Source organism: Filicampus tigris, chromosome 2 (assembly GCF_054856515.1).
Source record: "Filicampus tigris isolate MCC_2025a chromosome 2, RoL_Ftig_1.0, whole genome shotgun sequence".
Lineage (NCBI taxonomy): Eukaryota > Metazoa > Chordata > Actinopteri > Syngnathiformes > Syngnathidae > Filicampus > Filicampus tigris.
In genome coordinates, this window is record NC_141218.1 from 4,747,328 (window position 1) to 4,766,834 (window position 19,507).

The following is a 19,507-nucleotide window of genomic DNA, read 5'->3' on the forward strand; positions in this document are numbered from 1 at the left end:
TTCTTTTAAAAATACTTTTTATTCAGTCGCCAAAAATAGATGTGCCGCAGTACCGTGAGCTCCACTTCACAGCATTTCAAAACGGAGGACCCCCAAAAATAAAATACAGGACGTTGCCAAAGCTACATGGCTGATTGTGCAACTGGACATAATAACATTCTGACGTAAACAAAAACGGTATTGAGAGCAGTTCACAAGAGAGCGATCATCAAACTGACTGTACACATTTCTAGCCCTTTAAGACAAAAACAAAATTGGAGGGGGGGACGGCTGTTTGACCAATAGCAAATACTGTAGCTGCGAAGGCTAAAAAATGACAAAGCCTCAGACATGAGATGGTGATTGCAGCCACAATATAGATATATTGTGCACAAAAAATGCTAATTAGTGGCCATGAAATAGAAATATTTGTCATTTGCTTTCACAGATACCCAAGTTGTTAATGCGAAGATTAAACTCGTTGTGCAACATCTAGTTCCTGTCCACCAATTTTTTCATGCACACATTTGAACCATTTTCTAACCAGAAATAAGTATTTCAAGCACATGTACTTTTTTGAGGGCCACAATTTCCGATTTCTGTGAGCACATTATACCTGTTTTGTGGACAAAACTTAATATTTTGTCGCCATAATTTAGTATTTCCTGCGTTACCTATGTGGTAGCCACAACTTAGCATTTCGCGGCCACAAATGAATATTTTGTTTGCATGTTCCATTTTGCAGCCACAATTTGATATACTGTACATATTTCCTAGCCTCAATTGTGTTTTGTGCGCACATTCGGCCTTATTTTGTAGCCAGTTTTTGTTCAATTAGCTTTCATCTGCACGTTATACCTATTTCATAGGCAGCTTTAGTAGCAACAAATTAATATTTTTTTCCCACGTTGCAACTGTTCTGTAGCCACAGTTTTGTATTTCGTAGCAACAAATTAGTATTTCGTCCACATATCGTTTCCGTTTCATAGCCAGAATTTTGCATGTCGTGCACACGTTATACCGTTGAGTATTTCACGGCCACAAATTACAATTTCGCGTACACGTACTTCGCAGCCAAGACGTATTTTGTGCAACTATATTGTGGCCACAATTTCATGTTGCCATGTCATGTCTGGGGCTTGGTACGAATTAACAAGTGCGCAAAGAAACATCCACAAGGGAGAAGGAAGTCTTGATTCATCATTTACGGTGGATGTTTTCACCCTGTATTCCTATCAAACCATCGACTTCATTGCACCGTTCTGAGTAACAGTCCAAAAAGAGACATTCTTCACATTCAATACGGCTAAAACCTCTGTAACCAATTCAATGTTAAATACTACATTCCTTTTAGCTACAGTTCTACGAGGCTACGACACGGCCCGTTCAAACGTAGTAGTCACAGTTATTGTGTTTTGAGGCAGTTATGGATTTTTTTTTTTTTTTTTTTCTGTCATTCTTCAGTTTGAAATGAGTGTGCAAGTACCTGTGCAGTAGGACAAAATATGTACCAAAACATGACGATGGCTACTTCAAATGTCACTCATTTGGATCAGTAACACAACACACAGACTAGCAAATAAAAAAAAGACAAAGGGGGAAGGGGACTGTTAAAGCTGTGTGATGTTAAATCAGCAGTCCGTGGAGATTTTGGCCGAGAGGTCTTGAATCCGCCGAGCGCTGCAGCCCTTGCATAGGATGTGGCCGTCCAGCGGGTAGCAACCGCGACCCTCGCCCTCGGAGGACAGCAGGAGGCCGCATTCCTGCTCCGGACGGAGATTTAAGTCAGTCCGACACAAAACCAACACTTCAGGCGGCTTTTGTGAGATGTTTATTCTGATCAATTCCTCGGTTCTATTTGTGTGTGGTGCTTCATTGTACTAATACATTAAGTGTATGAAATTAACGTTTTTATTGTCTTCACTGGTGCTCACTTTTCCCACCACATTCTGGGCTTCGCTTGAAATAGCAGCCACTCGCCTAAACATAACACCCTAGCTCTGACCACAGTCGTCATGATAACAAAACATGTTTTTACCATTTTCACAGCAGTCTACTTTCAGAAAGAGAGAAATGGAGTGTGTAAAGTATAGGGGTTGGGCATCGTTTGAATTTGGACGATTCCGGTTCCAATTTCGGTTCCTAACGATTCTCGATTATGATTCTTAACAAAACAAAATCACATTAACTTCTCTGTTCTTCAATTTCATGAACTCTTTACTACTTGTGAACTTTACCATCGATTACTCAAAGGGCTGTTTTTAACCAATATAGTTATTTTAATAATTTTTTTTGTCTCATTATTTAGTATGATTTTTCACAAGAGCTTTATTTTTGAGAAGTTCAAGACAATACAATAATCCAGTGAACACCAATTGTTTGGCTAAACTTGTCTTGCTTCAGAAAGAAAATATATATGACAAACAACGCTGCATTTTAAGGGCAAGCAAGGAAAGTCTATCTAATCCAAGCAGTCTATGTAACCATATGATGTATCCGTATGTACAGTATTTATTTGTATGCTGCAGCTGAGTATGCTATAAGCTAAATATTAGCTGGATATGTGCATTTGTGCGTTGAACTTGTTAGCTCAATGTTGTAATTAGACGCACTTAGCCGATTCTGACTTTTGGGTCATAAGCTGCACCGCGTCAGTTCTACTGGCTAGGCGTCGGCCGAATGAGCCAGCCGGGCCGGTCCGGGCAGGTTCACCGACCCCGCGAAGGGTGACTGCTGCCGCCGCTGTGGATATCTGTGGGAAGGGCCGGGCGCACGCTCATAGTCGCCGCCGCGGCCCGCGCTTGCCGGGCGGTATGAAGCGAGCGCAGGGGCTGACCGAGAGGACCGCGGCAGCTCGAGTGGGGGCGAATGCTATTGCTACGCGGCTTCGGCGGCAGGAGCCCGTGGCCGCACGTCGTGTGCGCAGACTTTTTTTTTTTTTTTTTTTTTTTTTAAATTGGTCGTACTTTGTTCGTAGCTCTTCCGTGCGGGTAACTAGGAATCGAAACTTAGCACCGACATTCTAAAATCTGAACGGTTCCGGGAGAACCAGAGTGATGGACCCGATTCCACTCTGTTCCGGGTTTTCGGTGAACCCGTTACATAAATGATTATTCAGCATTCAATTATTCAACATAAACAAACCACATTCACATGACGCTCATCAATATTAATGGGAATGTCAACCTAAACATATTTTTTTCCAAGAATATGTTCTATGCAAGTTTCAATATGTTGAAACAAGGCATTCTGATAAATATTGCGTTTGTAGAAAAAGAGTTAATCCACTTGTTTTTAGCCATCTCCGGGGGCGGCAATTTTGTCACTTCTGTCGACTGAAAATGACAACACAACTGATCAGGGCTCAGATAACGACCAATCACGGCTCGCCTGCTTTCTGAAGCTGAGAAGTGATTGGTCGTTACCTGAGCCCTGAGCAGTTGTGATGTCATTTTCAGTCGACAGAAGAGACAAAATGGCAGCCCCCGGAGATGGCTAAAAAGGGGTGGATTGTGCTGCTTAACTCATATTCCACAAACGCAATATTTATCAGAATGCCGTGTTTCAACTAGTAGGCCTGCTGGGAACATATTCTTGAAAAAAAAGTGTTTGGGTTGATTTGCTCTTTAATACATAACTAGAACTGCAATGAACTATTTTAATAATTGATTAATCAATTAATTGATGAATTGGAGACATGCTTTTATTTTCCACTCCTTATACATAGATAGGTTGATTATAAGGTATTTCGTGCCTTTCCATGACGCAATCAGTTGTCGCTTAATCGATTAGTTGCGGCACAAGACTCACCTCGCAGACGTAACAGTTGACGTGAAAGCTTCGGTCCAGAGCGACGATCCTGACCGTCTCCTCCTGACCCGCCTCGGGCATGATGGGCTCGCCGCACACGGAACAGCGAGGCGCGTACTTCCTGTTTCGGGGGGGTGCATCTCCGTTAGCGGCGCTCCGAAAATGCGTGTCTTTGCGCGCGTACCTGTGAAAGTCCTCGATGCAGTGTATCTGCGAGGTGGCGTCCACCGTGAAGGGCACGCCGTCCAAGCAGCAGTTACACACCACGCATGTAAAACAGCGAGGATGGTACGCCTTCCCCATGGCACGCAGGATGCGGTCCAAAATGGGCTTGGAGCACTTTGAACATTGCTCTAGTGTACTCTGGCAGCAGGGAAGGGGGAAAAAAAATAAAAATAAATAAACAGTTTCAGTTCGATGTCTCTGTAGCCATGGGAAGCCATATGAGAATTGTTTCGATAGCCAAGCTTTAGGCCCATGTGTTGGTGCGCAATTTGTCCTCAGCAGCAAGACAATTCGGCACACTTGTTCATCAACTGTGTCTTACTAGTAACCTTTTCTCCACCACTAGGTAAGTATTTAGATTCATCACTAAATTTAATAAAGTGAACTACAACGCTTAAAACTCAAGTATGACATTAATTGACAAAGACAAAAACCAAGGACATTTTTGCCATGATACTACTTTGTTTTGTAAATGTCAGATATAGTTTCATTTTTATTTGTACTTTATTTTGAAATGATTTTTCAATTTTAGTTCGAGTTACTTTGTTTTCATTAATCATAAAAACAATGAACATTACTAGGCCAACATTTAGATTCTAATTGAGTTAATAAAGAAGTCAAACCCAAACATTATTTACAAGAATATGTTTCATGCGCCCCCATTAGCCTAACCAGGGCACTTTGATAAATATTGTGTTCTTCCTCTAAGGGGGCGGCCATTTTGCTACTTGCTGTCGATTGAAAATGACATCACAGTTACTCAGGGCTCTGGTAACGACCAAACACTGCTCCGCTGTTTTCTGGGGTTGGTCTAGTGACATTTGTAAGATAAGATAAGATAAGATAAGAATGCCTTTATTGATCCCACAGTGGGGAAATTTTCATTGTTACAGTAGCAAAGATATAGGTCACACAGGGGCGGCGGCATAATGTGGCCATTAATGTATAACATTGACGGCAAACATTTAGAATCAAACCTATGTAGATATACGCAGTAACATGTGTATATACACATGTGTATACACACCAACCTACATCTACATAAAGAATATGAGGAACACTCATTTCGGCCTGTACATAGTACAGAGGAAAAAATACTCTAAGTGACAGTGCTGCAGTGCTGTAGATGAGCCATGATAGCAGCTGTGATGTCATTTTCAGTTGAAATCCCTGAGAGTGATTAAAAAAAAAAGGTGAGTTTTGCTGCTTAATTCATAATCCACAAACGCAACATTAATCAGAATAGCATTTTTAGACTAGCCGGGCTGCATAAAACATTATTGTCAAGAAAATTTTGGGGTTGACTCCCCTTTAAAGCAGATGGAAGGACTAAATGCTCAAAAGCGTTTCCCAGAATTGCAGGCATGGTGCCGTCTGTCACTCACAATGTAGCAAGTCTCGCAGTAGCTCTTCTTGTCCAGGGCGTAGAACGGCTGGCCTCGTAGGCGGGCGTGGCAGGTGATGCACGTGAAGCACTCCACGTGGAACACCTGCTCCATGGCGATGCAGCCACTGCCGTCGCCCACCACGTTGTCGCCGCAGCGAGCGCAGCGGCCTGCAAGAGGGGAGAAGCCAAACGTTTTGGACATTTGTTCTCTTGCCGGGGTTTCCGATAGGTCGTACCGAAATAATCCTCGACAGGCGGGTGGTTCATATCGTACACGAGCTTCTTGGTGAGGCGATCCAACTCCTCTTCTGGGCGGGTTGCTGCTGCCACATGCTGAACAAAAACAGAAACACTCCATTTCACGTAACTGCTCCGAAAATTATTTACTACACATAAAACATCCGCGTTTAGCTACTGATATTCTGGTTACTTTTATTCATCTCTAAATAACTGATTAGCAAATGTTTTGTTTTATTTACAATTAATCAACGGTGAATATATATATTTTTTGAAATCAATTGCAAATTTTCTAACAATTTTGTGTCTAAACTTGTCTTTACTATTGATAATAAACTAATTTATTTAAAACAAGAGGTTTATTTTTTTTATGTATGGTTTAAAGGGGTAGTCAACCCAAACATACTTTTTCCAAGAATATGTTCTATGCAAGCCCACAAGCTAAAACAAGTGATTCTGATAAATATTGCGTTTGTGGAATAAGAGTCAATCCACCCATTTTGTCACTTCTGTCGACTGAAAATGACATCACAAGTACTCAGGGCTCAGGTAATGACCTATCACGGTTCATCTTCAGAAAACAGGTCAGTCAGTGATTGGTCGTTACCTGAACCCTGATCAGTTGTGATGTCATTTTCAGGTCACGGAAATGACAAAATGGCCGCACCCTCGGATGGCTAAAAAGGGCTGGATTTTGCTGCTTAACTCATATCCCACAAACGCAATATTAATCAGAATGTCGTGTTTCAACTAGTGGTCCTGCTGGGAACATATTCTTGAAAAAATATATGTTTGGGTTGATTTCCACTTTAAATATTTGAAATAGTAAGTAAAGTGCGACTTACTTACAAAATTATCAATTATAGGATTGCCCAAAATATTTTTTTTGCAATAAATCATTTTTAAATTAAATAAAAAAATAAAACTAAATGTTTTATAATTCACAAAAAAAAGAAAAAAAAGACTCCAAACTATTTCAATTACAATTCAAAACACTTATCAAAATGTTGAATGAACTGGTAAATTATTATAAATCAATGACTTATGAATACAATTATAAATGAGACTGAATTATGATTTCTATTCGTAAAATGCATTATTTTACCAACAGCGAAATAAATTTCACTTGACATTTGAAAACACAAACGTCGCCTACGAGTCCAAATGTGTGGCCCCACCTTGCCGGACTGGTAAGCAGGACTTTGTGCCGCTCCCATTTGATGATTTTCCATCCCTCTTTTGGACAAGGCCACCTGGTCCCCTCTTGCCCTCCGCATCTCCTGAGCTGGCGCGGCGTACCAATCCTGCTGGCCAGCCTGAGGCGGCAGGCGCGGCGCATGATGGCGAGGCGGCGTCGGTGGCGCGTAGGCCTGTTCGGCCTGCCTCCCCGTCTGCGAGTAGGTGACGGGCTGGGCGGTCTTGACCTGCACGCTGAACCTGGGCCCGGTGGGGGTGGAGGCCGTGGTGTAGGACGCCGGCACGGGTTGCGGGTACGGCTTGGAGGCGTAGAAGTCCTGCTGGTGCGATGCGGCGTACGCGGATGCGCGGTGCTCGCTCGGGTAAGATGACGCCGGGTGGTACTGGCTCTGGGGGTGAGGAGGGTACCCCAAGTTGGGCCGGCTCTGAGGCGCAACTGCGTTGTAGTGGTCTCCCGAGAGGTATTTATTGTAAGGCACGTTGTCGTACAACTGTGGAAATCAAATGAAAGGTGTTCATTTGTCTCTCTGTGTACAAATTCGGGCCCGACGATATGGATTATTTGGGCTCCGATGTTTTACTGAGTAAAATTCCGACAACCAATTAATCAACCGATTAATTAAAGAAATATATCAAATAAAATAATTTATTTTTGGGCCCTTAAAAGCTGAAAATAAAGTTATGAAATACAGAGAGAATATGTTATTATTTACTTTACAACGCAGAGAAAAAATTGCAGATTTCTTTCATGGGGACAAAATGGCAGCACCCTGAGATTGATGCAAACAGATGGATTCATCGGCTTCATTCTTAGTCCAACAACACAACAATAATCAGATCAATTAATTGTCTCTAGACTAGTGCGGTCACAGAAGAAATTATTGCAAAGAACATTTTGGGTTTGTGTCCCCCTGTAAAACTTAATGCAGGAAAAAATATCTAAAATGACAAACTACAGCTGCAAGATGAAATTCTCCACTCAATTTTCATCTTAACGTCACACGGAAATATACTGAAAAGCTTCCACGCTTTGTGAGCCAACGTATAGTACAAACCGCAGCAGGTGTCGTACTTGTGTGCTGGAGTCCTGCGGCTGGCCGTCCAGGTTGGCCAGCATGGCGGTGAGCGAGTCGATGTCGGCGTCGATCTTGGAGTGATGCCCCACGACGTTGTCGGGGCCACGCTGCTGAATAAGAGCATGTTCCATGTTGGAAAAAAAAGACAAACTGAAGGTTGGCTGGGTTGACGAGACACCTACGATCAGCTCGTAGCCGTCCCCGTGGGTGCTCCACTTGCGCTCGTCTTTGGGCCCGTGTGGAGGTGGGTAATAGTGATCGCCAGGTGAATGATGAAGGGGCCCACCTTTACCACAAAAGATTGCGGGAACAGGGAATTCTTAAAGGGCACATATTATGGTAAACAGACTTTCTCATTGCCTGTTTAGTGGTAACTTGATTCATAGCTAGTTTACATAAGACCCCGCCTCCAACAGCCTAGCTCCTCAGCCAATGACATGGCAGTTACCAAAACCTGGCCAATATTCCAGAGCGCAAGAGACACTTTTTAACGCCGCTGCCACCGAAGCATTGCTATGTTAAAGCTGCAGCATTAGCACAGGTTAGCATTGCTTTTGTTGTATGTTTAGTTTTACAGTAAACATGAAGCAAGCACACTAGGCCTCTTTTGAAGAACTGTTCTCTACCTGGGATAATAACAAAATAACACATTTAAAAGATAAATACATAAATAACTAAAATGGAAAGAAATACATTAAAAAAAATTAAAATGAAAAAAAAAACTTAACGATACCCAAATGTAAAAATAAAAATTGAAAACAAAATCCAAATGAATAAATTACCCAAGTGATATGATTTGGAAAACTTTTCAAGGTACCTAAAATCAATGTATTAAAAAACAAGTGGCATCATGACTATTTATGAATGTCGTTTTTGCGGTTGTTTTCCAACCCGTGCATTGTGCAAAAGAAATAAAAATTTGAAGGGGGGGGAGTTTCTTACCTGTGGGTCCGGTTGCCATGTACCTAATCGCTACCCCTCCTCCTGTTCCTACACCTCCTCCGTTGTTGTCATAGGGGTTGTATTTGGGCCGGAAGTCAGGCGCGGCTTTCTTGTTGGGCGCTCGGTAGATGGGCGAGCCTGCAGAGTGGGACATCTGGGGCACGACTCGTTCGGGACTATCCAGAGTCCTCGGTGGCAGCCAGGTAGGACCAGACATGGTGAGATTCTGAAGAAAGACACAGGTGGGGCCAATGAGTCCAGCGGAAGGGATGCATCGCTGTTTTTTCGTTTCCCATGGCAACGGCAGCTCAAACAATGGACTTTCGGAGCAGGAAGGCAGCAGCCAGTCGGAAAGGTTTGGGGATTTCCAACAGCGGGCCCCCTGAAAACATTGGAAGCGCACACGCAGCTGCAACTCTCGCACCCTCGCCGCCTGCCACCCACAATGCTTATTGTCTTTGGCTGTTTACACCAGTATAGCGAGCAGTTGCAAAATAGGAAGTGTTTTGTAATGATAGCACCTGGCTCAAAACAATACAATCCTTGACATTTTGGATTCAAGAGTGGGGGAGAATTAATAAGTCACTCTAATGCCGATTGAGAGAATTTGGGTCATGTAGCCGTCAAAAATCCTCACGGCTAAGAGGATTATAACAATAACGTGGTGGCACCATTGCCACGACTCAAACTGGAAGCGTCGACAATTTTTATGCCATCTAATATGCAATCCTTAACTGATATAATAAAGGACTGGTAAAAAGGTAACAAAATCCTCTCATCTATATATCTATTGATACATAATTTTCTAACCGTTAATATATTTTTATATACATATATTATGTCATACAAAACAGTGAAGAACAAAATAAAACAAAAACTGAAATAAAAAAGGCAAAAAATGATTGCACATTTTGATAGCAACAGTTGCAGTTCCTACTGTTCGATTTTTAAACCAACCAGGCTTCCTTAAATGTGGTGTTTTACCTGACAAATTTGCAAATATTGTTCTAACATCACTCCTTCTCATAGCCTAAAATCTCACTGTTTCTAGAGAAGAAAAAAAGAGTTTGCTGCTAAGCACGGTTTAATTTTAAATTTTTAAAGTTGATTATTAAAAAATGAAAACCAGTTGGTTGTTAATTAGTAAGAGAAATGTGCTATGTCTGATGTATTACTAGTACTTCAACCAAGCAAAAAGATCTTTTTTTCATCCAAATACTCGATTATTTGATGTAATTTTCAGTAGGATATGCAAATACCAAAATATTCAGTAGCTGCAGCCCTGATGTGTCTATATATAGTCAATCTAATTGTTTTCTTAATGTATACAGTATTTGGTTTTATTTTGCCTTGTTATAGTCTGCTGCTGTCAATAGCCTTACCAGAAGAAACAAAGCTTGAGTAAAAAATCAAATATCGGAGTTGAGATTTGACGGATGAAAAGCGTGTGACAGGGCGTGAAAGGGGAGCCGGTGTTTCTTCCGTTTCTTTCGAAGTACAATTCCGTGATATGGAAAAGGGGAAGTACACGCATAAAATTCAACCGAGATGAAAAGCGGAACAATATACGTATGTAACTGTCTGCGTCGTTAACAAAAATATTCAAACGTGACGTTCAAATTAGAAGTAAATGCATCTGACACCTTTATTTTGAAGGCTTCAGCTAACAGCGTGTAGCTCGCTACATGGAACGTTGTTTTATTCGCCTAATACATTGTACTAACAGCCGAAACGCAACAACAACAAATCACATTTGAATAGGCTTAAATAAACAAAAGTAATATGACTCCATTCAGAAGTGAGAAGGAAAAAAAAAACAAACAGGATGATGCCGACGTTGCCTGCTGGCTAACTTCGCAACACACCATCAAATTCAAATAAAACAACAAGGAGGGACGACAGAATGGCGCTTACCACCAGAAATGGCGAAAAGCAGCGCAGCGCACGGCTCCCATTAAAGCTCGCAAGCGAACTTAACTTTCTCTTTTTGGTGGGCTAGCGACCGTCGTTCGCCTCGGATCCAAAGGGAAGGCAAGGCAAGGGAGGCCTTCTTCCTTCTTCTTGGACAGAAGCCACACGCAGTCAGACAGCAAGCGACGCATTCCTCACGTGTGACGTAAGCGAGCGTACACACCGACGTGCCCAGCGCGCACGCAGGGAACACGAGATGGGCGGGTGACGGAGGAAATTTGTCAAAATAAAAACTTGGACGAGGGGACTATTGTAATATACAGAGCTGGGCACTTTATCTTTTTTTGACGGTACCCTTCCGTCCTCGTCCCTCCGTCCTTATTCATAAAAATGATCGTCCTCCGACCCCCTCGTCCTTTTAAAGCACTTAACCACTTACTGGCTGGGAGTATCATGAGTGGATTGAATTGTTTACAGCTGTTAAAACAGCTTTTTAGCTGCTAGCAACCACCATCCGCTGTGATGATGATGATGATGACTTGGAGCAAGCCAAGGGACATCACGAGAATATTTAAGATTGCATAATAACACAATTCTATTTGGCTTTTATTGCACGTTTTCACCTTGTATTGCATTATTTTGCAATAAAAATAATAATAAAAATAATTATTGCAAAATAAGGCAATGTTATTTTAGGAGGAGACTGAAGGTCTTCCACTTCCGGGTCATAGCTTTCAGTGTCAGTGAAATGGGCGTCCACTAGAGGGCAGATTATGTCTGTGAGAACAATACTGCAGGCAGGAAACGCACATGAAAAAGAGCTCTCCGGTGTTGTGCAGGCTTAGCAAGGCAGTCTTGCTTTTTAAAAGAACCCAACCCTACACAACACATCAGCCGGGACTTGACAGGGTTAGGGACAATTAGAGGGACGGAAGAAAAACAACCATCCTTGCTTAGTCCGTCCGTTTTAAAAGAGTTCTCTTCCTCCATCCGACCGTCCACAAAATGGGCATCCGTCCGTCCGGGATGGAACGGTCCAGCTCTGGTAATATAATAGGGGTCCTACTGTGGATATACTATGCAATTAAAGGCAGCATCTTACACTAATAAAGTTGTATGTTCGGGAAAAAAAAGTTTTATATTTTTCAAAATAAGACATCGACATCATAAGGATGAATTCATACATTTTTGCAAAAAAGTTGTCTATTTTTTTATAAGGCCGTAATAATACAAGACTTGGAGTTGGATATGTTCAAGGAAAAAAAAAATTGAGATTAGTTACATTAATTCTATTGTATATTTTTGAGGGGAAAAGTTGATAAGTCCAAGATAAAAATTGTGGTGTATTTTCAAGATTAATGTCAATGTTACAAGAAGTCGTATATTTTCGAGAAATGAGAAATGTATAATGTTATCCCCCCCAACCCCCGCGCGATATTTGAAACGAAAGACTCACCGTGACATGGAAGCTTCATAGCGGCCAGACTGAATTGGTCTCCTTTTAGGACCCAGAAGCTGTCAAAAAGCCTCACCCGCAGCCAACAGGAAACGGAAGCCCCGCCGTGGCCATTGAAGCCTCGAAAATAGACGATTACATAGACGGAAAAAATGGCTTCAGAGCATGCTTAGTCCGTCTGTTTTTGAAAGTTTCCCATCTATCGTTTATCGCCTCCAAAATGGGCCTCCGTCATAGGCGGATAGACGGACCGGTCCGTCACATTGGCAGAATGCCCAGCTTTGCAAAAAATAGTATATTTGATAATTTACTTTATATTTTTTGCGATCAGTTGTAATATTTTGAGAAAAAGGTCATACTAGCTAATCTCGAAAATCCATCCATCCATTATCTGTACCGCTTCTCCTCACAAGGGTCGCGGGGCGTGCTGGAGCCTATCCCAGCTGTCTTTGGGCAGTAGGCGGGGGACACCCTGAACTGGTTGCCAGCCAATCGCAGGGCACACAGAGACAAACATCCGCACTCACAATCACACCTAGGGACAATTTAGAGAGTCCAATCAACTTACCATGCATGTTTTTTGGAATGTGGGAGGAAACCGGAGTGCCCGGAGAAAACCCACGCAGGCACGGGGAGAACATGCAAACTCCACACAGGGAGGCCGGAGCCGGGATCGAACCCACGACCTCTGAACTGTGAGGCGGACGTGCTAACCAGTCGACCACCGTGCCGCCATAATCTCGAAAATATTCAACTTTTTTTCTTACAAATATTACTTTATTCACATAACACATTAACTTTTGAAAAATATGACTTTTATTCTCAAAAATGTACCATTTTATTCTCATTACATAACAACCGTCATCTTGAAAACAAACAAAGCTGGGTTCCCTGGGATATCCCCCACGTTCACCCCTGTCCGGTAGCTGCTTGCCCTTATATGTCCACGGCGACGGCAAATTGCAGGAAGTCTTTGTTTTTGTAAACATGTTGGCACCGGCTTGAGGGATTCGGGTCAACGTTGGGGCTAGTCAACACTGACACACATGTGAAGGCCAGGAAGTCCCCCGTGCCCCCCACCCCCCAAGCTTTGCCAACGGGACAGACTCGATGGCTTCCGCCCATTGGAGAGCCCGTTTAGTAATGGTCTCACTTTTCCTTAGACACCCCCCCACCGCCCCCTTTGCACTCATCCGTTGTTCTCACAATGCCTGGAAGCAGCCGAGACCACCTCTGTTTTCTTTCCTTTATGCGCTTTCCTTTTACTACAAAGCCCACCACACACCCGATCACCATTTGACACTTGGCAAAAATTGTATTTACTGTGTCATAAAATACACATTTGACCTAGATGCACCTAACTGCTTTATTAGCCGCAGACAAATAAATTGTATAAATACAAAAAATAAATACAAAATATACAAATCTCCATGTAAATATATAAATTCTATAGATGATTGGATTTGTCACACATTTGGATGTTTTCAAGATAAAGTCATATTTCTGAGATTACAAACTTAATTTGAAAAGAATAAAATATTTTGAGGGGGAAAAAAAGTACTAGATTTCCAAGAGTAAAGGCATTATCTTATTTGAATAAAATAAAGTTGTGTATTTTTTTTAAGATCAGTCGTGAATTTACCAGAGTAAAGTCATACTGTATATTTTCAAGAAATTGTCATTTTTTTTAGGTGAAAAGTTGAATGTTTTCCAGATCATTATTTTTCAAATATTTTTCAGACTAAAGTAATTATTTGATGAAACTAAAGACGTCCATTTGTGATTAAAACAAAACATATATAACATATTTTCTCAGTGAAAATGTAATTTAAAAATTGTATATTTTTTAAGTTTTTTTTTTAAGGTGCATCAATGCAAGAAGCAGTGCTTCTTCATTTTATGCCACTTAACAAATGTTTGAACCTGCCTTACACCCAGCATGAGGTAACCTTCCGCCTTTTTTTTTTTCTTTTTTACTGATACGCGAACCCCCCGAATCGCCCTCATCGCCTTTTCTCCTCCCTCATCTCCTGCCTGGTTTATTATTGACGGATGTCCTGCACAGGCGTTTTCATCCATGTCTCTGAGCAGCTTAGCAGGATGCACTAAAAAATGAGTGTGTATGTATGTGTGTCTTTTGTGAGCAGGGGGTTTCCTTCACATCTGTCGGCTTCATTTCGCTCAAAGCAGGGAAAAGGTTGTTTTTCACCATCAAGGAGAAGGTGTCCCCCATCTCGAAGCCACGGCGTTGTCTCGCTTCCTTCCTCTTTGTCCTCATTGCACTTCCACCTCGCTAAACAGTGTTTGAAATGATTTGATTCTTGCTTGAAGTAAAGAGCCCGGAAGCATGTTTACCTGCGGGTTGAGTAGAGGCACCTGTGGCAAAAGCGAAAATGTGGCAGGGTGTTGACTTTCTAAACCTTGGGGGTTAAGATCAGGGGATGTCGTGTGTGATCTGGTGCATATGTGAAGCCCTTTGAGACTTTCCTGTGATTAAGGGCTATATAGATAAATTTGACTTGACTTGACTAAACCTGGATTTCCCATGTCTGTTGATGAACAACTTAAGTTGCTCAACAGTCTCAGCTGTAGTATTTGCGGCTTGGCATTGTCTTGCGGCAAGGCTTGGATGGCAGCGTATGTTGCTCCAAAACCTGTATGTACCTTTCAGCTTTAATGGTGCCTTCATGCATGCGTAAGTTACCACCTGTGCCTTAGCAACAAACACATTCCCATACCATCACAGATGCTAGCTTTTAAATTTGTGAGATGATTACAATGTGGATCGTCATTTATCGCTTTGGCCCGAAGGGCACCATGTCCACCATTTCCAAAAACAACAAATTTGACATGAGGACTCGTCAGACCACTTTTCCACTTTGAGTGAGTTTGGAGTCAGAGAAGCCGGCAGCATTTCTGGGTGTTGTTGATATTGTGTATGGCTTTCGCTTCGAATGGTCGAGTTTTAACTTGCATTTGCCAATGTAGTGGCGAAGTGTGACAATGGTTTTTGGAAGAGTTCCTGAGCCCACGTGGCAATATCCTTTACACAATGAGGCCATTTTTTATTGCAGTGTCCCCTGAGGGATCGAAGGTCACAGGCATATCATGTTGGTTTTTGGCCTTTCCACTTATGTGCAGAGATTTATCCAGATTTCCCTTAATCTTTTGATGATGTTTTGGACTGTAGATGATGAAATCCATAAATTCTTTTTAATTATGCGTTGAGAAACGTTGCTTTTAAACTGCTGGACACGCTCATGCAGTTGCTGTACCAGCGATTGAGTCTGGACGTAATCTCGAGTTCATAATTTGTACATGGACAATTATGTCAATATTCTTTCTCCTCTGCCCTGGAGTGACGCGAGGGTGTCACTGGAACGCTTCGTTTTTATCTATCTTTCTATATCAATATATCTATAGATATAGATCGATAGATAAATAGATAGATATATAAGGAGCCACTTCCTGCCATGATTTTGCTCAGTGCGACGGGGGTTTAGACAAACTAATAGCCCACTAAAAATACTTGGAGCTCAGAGTGCTGGGCCAGGCCTTTTCCTGCGCGTGGGCCATTGAGGAAAAAGGAAGTACGAGAAGGCGGGTGGGCGACATGATAAAGGGTGCCCCTCTCTGTGGCCTCCCCACACATTGTTGCCGCCAGTCTAAGTCAAGGTGAGCTCAGCCCCACTTTCTCATTTGACTGGAGGAGCCTAAAGCGAGGGGCTTGAGGTCCGCGCGGGGGCACGTCGGTTCTCGTCCCTGCTGGTCGGGGTGAGTTGGGGACGAAAAAAAAAAGGTACACATGACAAAAATAGAGGTCAAGTTTGAGTTTTTCCCTGCAGGTACGAGTAGGGAGCTGGTCTCACCTAAACACATGTGTCTGGCACACTTGTGTCTATTTATTCGCTCACTAACTGGATACATCGGTAAGTACTCTATTTTTTTATTCATGTATTAATTTTTTTAATTGTTTTATCATTATTTATTATTATTTTGTTTTGGTAGGTACCGTAAATTAGTAGTAGTGCTACGCAAAATGATTTGCAATATATTATGGGGTGGCAAAAGTTAGGCCGATGGGCCATTTGCATTTTTTGGTGGCCCACCGCATAGCGTAACAATAAATTAAAAACATGGCCTGCATGAGAAGATTATAGAGAAGAATGTATAGATGTCGAGTCCAAGTCAGCTGTTTTTGAGTATCTGCTGAGACAGATACAAAAAAAAAAAAAGAGTGCATCCAAATTGTTGCAATTATGCTAATTCTGTTTTAATTGCAATAAAGGTATCCCAACATGACAACTTTTTAGATGACTGTAAGTCAGCAGTGTTTCAAATTAAGTAAACTAATAAAATACTTTATTTTTTATTAAGAAAATAAAAAAATTAAAAATCAGCCATGATTTCTGATCACATGACCAGATTGGTACGACTACGAAAAAAGTTCAAATGTTGCGAGATCACACTTAAAAAAAAATACATAAACGGTAAATAACATTTTAAAAAGTTGAAGATGTCACAATTTTCACACAAAAAAGGTTTAATTAAAATGTATCATGTGTTTTTTTTCTATTTAAAATGGTGAAAAAAAAAAAAAAAAAAACGTTACACTACTTTAAAAAAATGATGCCAAGAAATTGTTAATTTAGAAAATAACACACTCAAATTAATTTTGAACTTTTTGCTTTGTCAACAGGATCGATCAATTTGTGTTTAGAAAATGTTTAGCCATTTTGCATATTTGGACATCAAGTAACACCGAAAGTGTTCATCAAACAAAAAAATGGAGGTTTTCTTCCTAAAAAAGTATATTTAATGTGGCACTCTAACATGATGGACAGTTTGAACCAGAAAATTAAGAAAAACCTTACTGATATCATGATCCATTAAAATGTATTGCACATACAACTTGGAGAAAAACGTTATAGTTCTTAAATGCAAACATATTGAGATTAAGGTTAAATACAACTGAACTGCCCTGTAAATCCCATTCAGTGGTTGTTTAGTCATGTGCTACTTGCTTTTTATATTGTTGTTTTTTGGGGTTTTTTTTGTCCCCACAGAGGAATGCGATGGCATCGGGTGCGGAAGGCCACGGGGCGTCTGCCGGCTATGTAAAGGAGTTCACCCGCCACTGCAGTGATGTCTTGCTCAACCTCAACGAGCTGCGGCACCGCGGCATCTTGACGGACGCCACCCTGGCGGTGGGCGATGCGCGCCTACGGGCTCACTCGGCCGTGCTGGTGGCCTGCAGGTACTGTGGGTGTGGTGTGGTGTGGTTACTGGCTCCGGTGGCGGACGCTTTAACAATGACTGCCGCTTTTTCAATTATATGTTAGCATTAAGCTAAACAGACTCTTGTAAAGCAAAGCTATGTGGTGCCTTTAGACACAGAAGATGTCATCTTCTTTGTTTTATGCTTAGTGTGACAGTAAACGTCAACTGGGAGTGGCATGAAACAGCTTGAACGCTCTTTTCGGATTGATCGTGCCACAAGATGGCAGCAAAGCAATAATTTTATGGCTGTGTGCAGCGCCGGCGTGGCCTGACAATTGTCTTTTTGTTTTGTTTTCTCAGCGGGTTCTTCTATTCGCTTTACACTCGGCACATGCAGCATTTGAGCGTGTCCCTGCCGGGCCACCTGGAGCCCTCTAGTGTGTCCCTGCTGCTCGACTTCATGTACACATCCCGCCTCCCACTGACGCCCGCCACCGCCCCCGGCGTGCTTGCCGTGGCGGCTTACCTGCAGATGGACCACGTGGCTGACACCTGTCGGGACTTCATGCGGCTGCACTGGTGAGAGTCTGAAAAAATATATATACAATTAAAAATAAACAACTTCACTTGAATGTTAAACAATTAAAAAAAATATTGAATGAAATGATTGTTTGATTAATTATACATTAATATAGTACAATTCAAAATGAATTATTATTTTATTATTGAAATAAATATTATTGCATCAATGATTTAACCATTTTTTTTTTTAAATGCAATTGCATTTATTTCATTTTTTTTAAACAATATCTCTTCATCATATTAAATCAATAATAAATTGATTGAAATGGTAAATTGATAGAAGAAATGAAACAGAAGAATTACTTTAAAAGTATTTGTGCAGATTTAACATTTCTATTTAGTTTGTTAAAAAAAAATCGGTAATTAAATACATTTAGATTAATCATACATTATTTCATATGTTGATTTATTGTAAATAATAAAAAAGAAACAAATAATCGTACTTGAACATTTAACGTATTTTATTAAATAATTTGTTAATTACAATTATTGTAATTATAATAAACTATAATTTTCAAAATCAATATTATTTTATCATTCAAATAAAATATTTTTACTTGTTGGCTGCCACCCCCCCTAAAATTGATTAAGATGAATGTCTTCACATTTTTTTTTTGCATCAAAAGTATTTATTCATTCATGATATTAAACGAATGGCAACAGATTTATTATAAGTAATGAAATAAAAAATAATAGTAAAATAACCAATTTCACCTGTACATTCAACATTGTTCTCATTTATTTGATTAAATAATTGGTTAATTAATTCTTTTACTATCAAAATATATTATCAGTATTTTGCATCCACATTTTAATTGTTTGTTTTTTAAGATGACCTACTAATGAGAAGGTCCATCTATCCATTTCTAAACTCAAATTGCTTGATTTTTCTAGCAGGGAAAACACAAGCACGAGACACCCCCAACTGGAGCTGGACCCCAGGGTGTCTGTAGCTTCTGTGGCCCCTCAAGGTGGAGACCTGCCTAATCCTGGACCACAAGCAGCACGGAGAGTCGGGTAAGAAATACACTTACAGCCTATTTCTTTCTTTTTTTCCCCTTTTTTTAACTGCTCGATCTCACCTTCAAGCGGTATTTTCTCCAGGGTCCCCGGTGAGGCAGAGGGCCCGCCCACACCGGCACGGAAGCCCGCTTCGGAGGATCTGAAGAAGGAGCCCGGCTCGCCCCCTCCATCTCCCGACAGCCCCGCCCGCTCCAGCTGCCAGCCCAGCTCCCCTGCCGAGTCCAAAACCTGCAACAAAAATCTTGCGGTGAGTTTAAGAACCATAGGCTAAGGCGCTCATCAAGCACTGATTGTTGATTGTTGATTGAAAACCCTAGAATGCCAAAGGGATCAAATGTGATACTCAAAGTTTACTGTGAAACTGACATGCACAACAAAGGAGGCAGTCAACCCAAACATTTTCTTGACAATAATATGCTCTATAAAGCCCCGCTTAATCTAAACACAGCATTCTTATTAATA

At 41.3% G+C, this 19,507-nt stretch overlaps 2 protein-coding genes across 7 annotated transcripts in view; one reads left to right on the forward strand and one right to left on the reverse strand.

Moving 5' to 3' along the window:
- trip6 (thyroid hormone receptor interactor 6) overlaps positions 1-19,507 on the reverse strand; it is a 24,430-nt gene continuing 4,923 nt past the window's right edge. The window contains exons 2-12 of one of the 3 annotated variants that reach the window (XM_086024315.1): positions 19,105-19,273; positions 17,967-18,027; positions 8,854-9,079; positions 8,094-8,197; positions 7,908-8,021; positions 6,817-7,326; positions 5,638-5,734; positions 5,400-5,569; positions 3,974-4,152; positions 3,790-3,910; positions 1-1,742 (exon numbers count right to left, since the gene is read on the reverse strand). In XM_086024315.1, the coding sequence (XP_085880441.1) occupies positions 1,611-1,742; positions 3,790-3,910; positions 3,974-4,152; positions 5,400-5,569; positions 5,638-5,734; positions 6,817-7,326; positions 7,908-8,021; positions 8,094-8,197; positions 8,854-9,070 (1,644 nt within the window). In that variant the 5' untranslated portion in view covers positions 9,071-9,079; positions 17,967-18,027; positions 19,105-19,273 and the 3' untranslated portion in view covers positions 1-1,610. Of the gene's footprint in view, positions 1,743-3,789; positions 3,911-3,973; positions 4,153-5,399; positions 5,570-5,637; positions 5,735-6,816; positions 7,327-7,907; positions 8,022-8,093; positions 8,198-8,853; positions 9,080-10,767; positions 11,179-17,966; positions 18,028-19,104; positions 19,274-19,507 lie in introns of those variants that run through there. The other 2 variants (XM_086024317.1, XM_086024314.1) reach the window with 2 other exon arrangements.
- The window catches only part of bcl6b (BCL6B transcription repressor), an 8,282-nt gene continuing 3,604 nt past the window's right edge, over positions 14,830-19,507 (forward strand). The window contains exons 1-6 of one of the 4 annotated variants that reach the window (XM_086024321.1): positions 14,830-15,994; positions 16,066-16,149; positions 17,287-17,477; positions 17,801-18,019; positions 18,920-19,039; positions 19,112-19,292. In XM_086024321.1, the coding sequence (XP_085880447.1) occupies positions 17,296-17,477; positions 17,801-18,019; positions 18,920-19,039; positions 19,112-19,292 (702 nt within the window). In that variant the 5' untranslated portion in view covers positions 14,830-15,994; positions 16,066-16,149; positions 17,287-17,295. Of the gene's footprint in view, positions 15,995-16,065; positions 16,150-17,286; positions 17,478-17,800; positions 18,020-18,916; positions 19,040-19,111; positions 19,293-19,507 lie in introns of all 4 variants that reach the window. The other 3 variants (XM_086024323.1, XM_086024320.1, XM_086024322.1) reach the window with 3 other exon arrangements.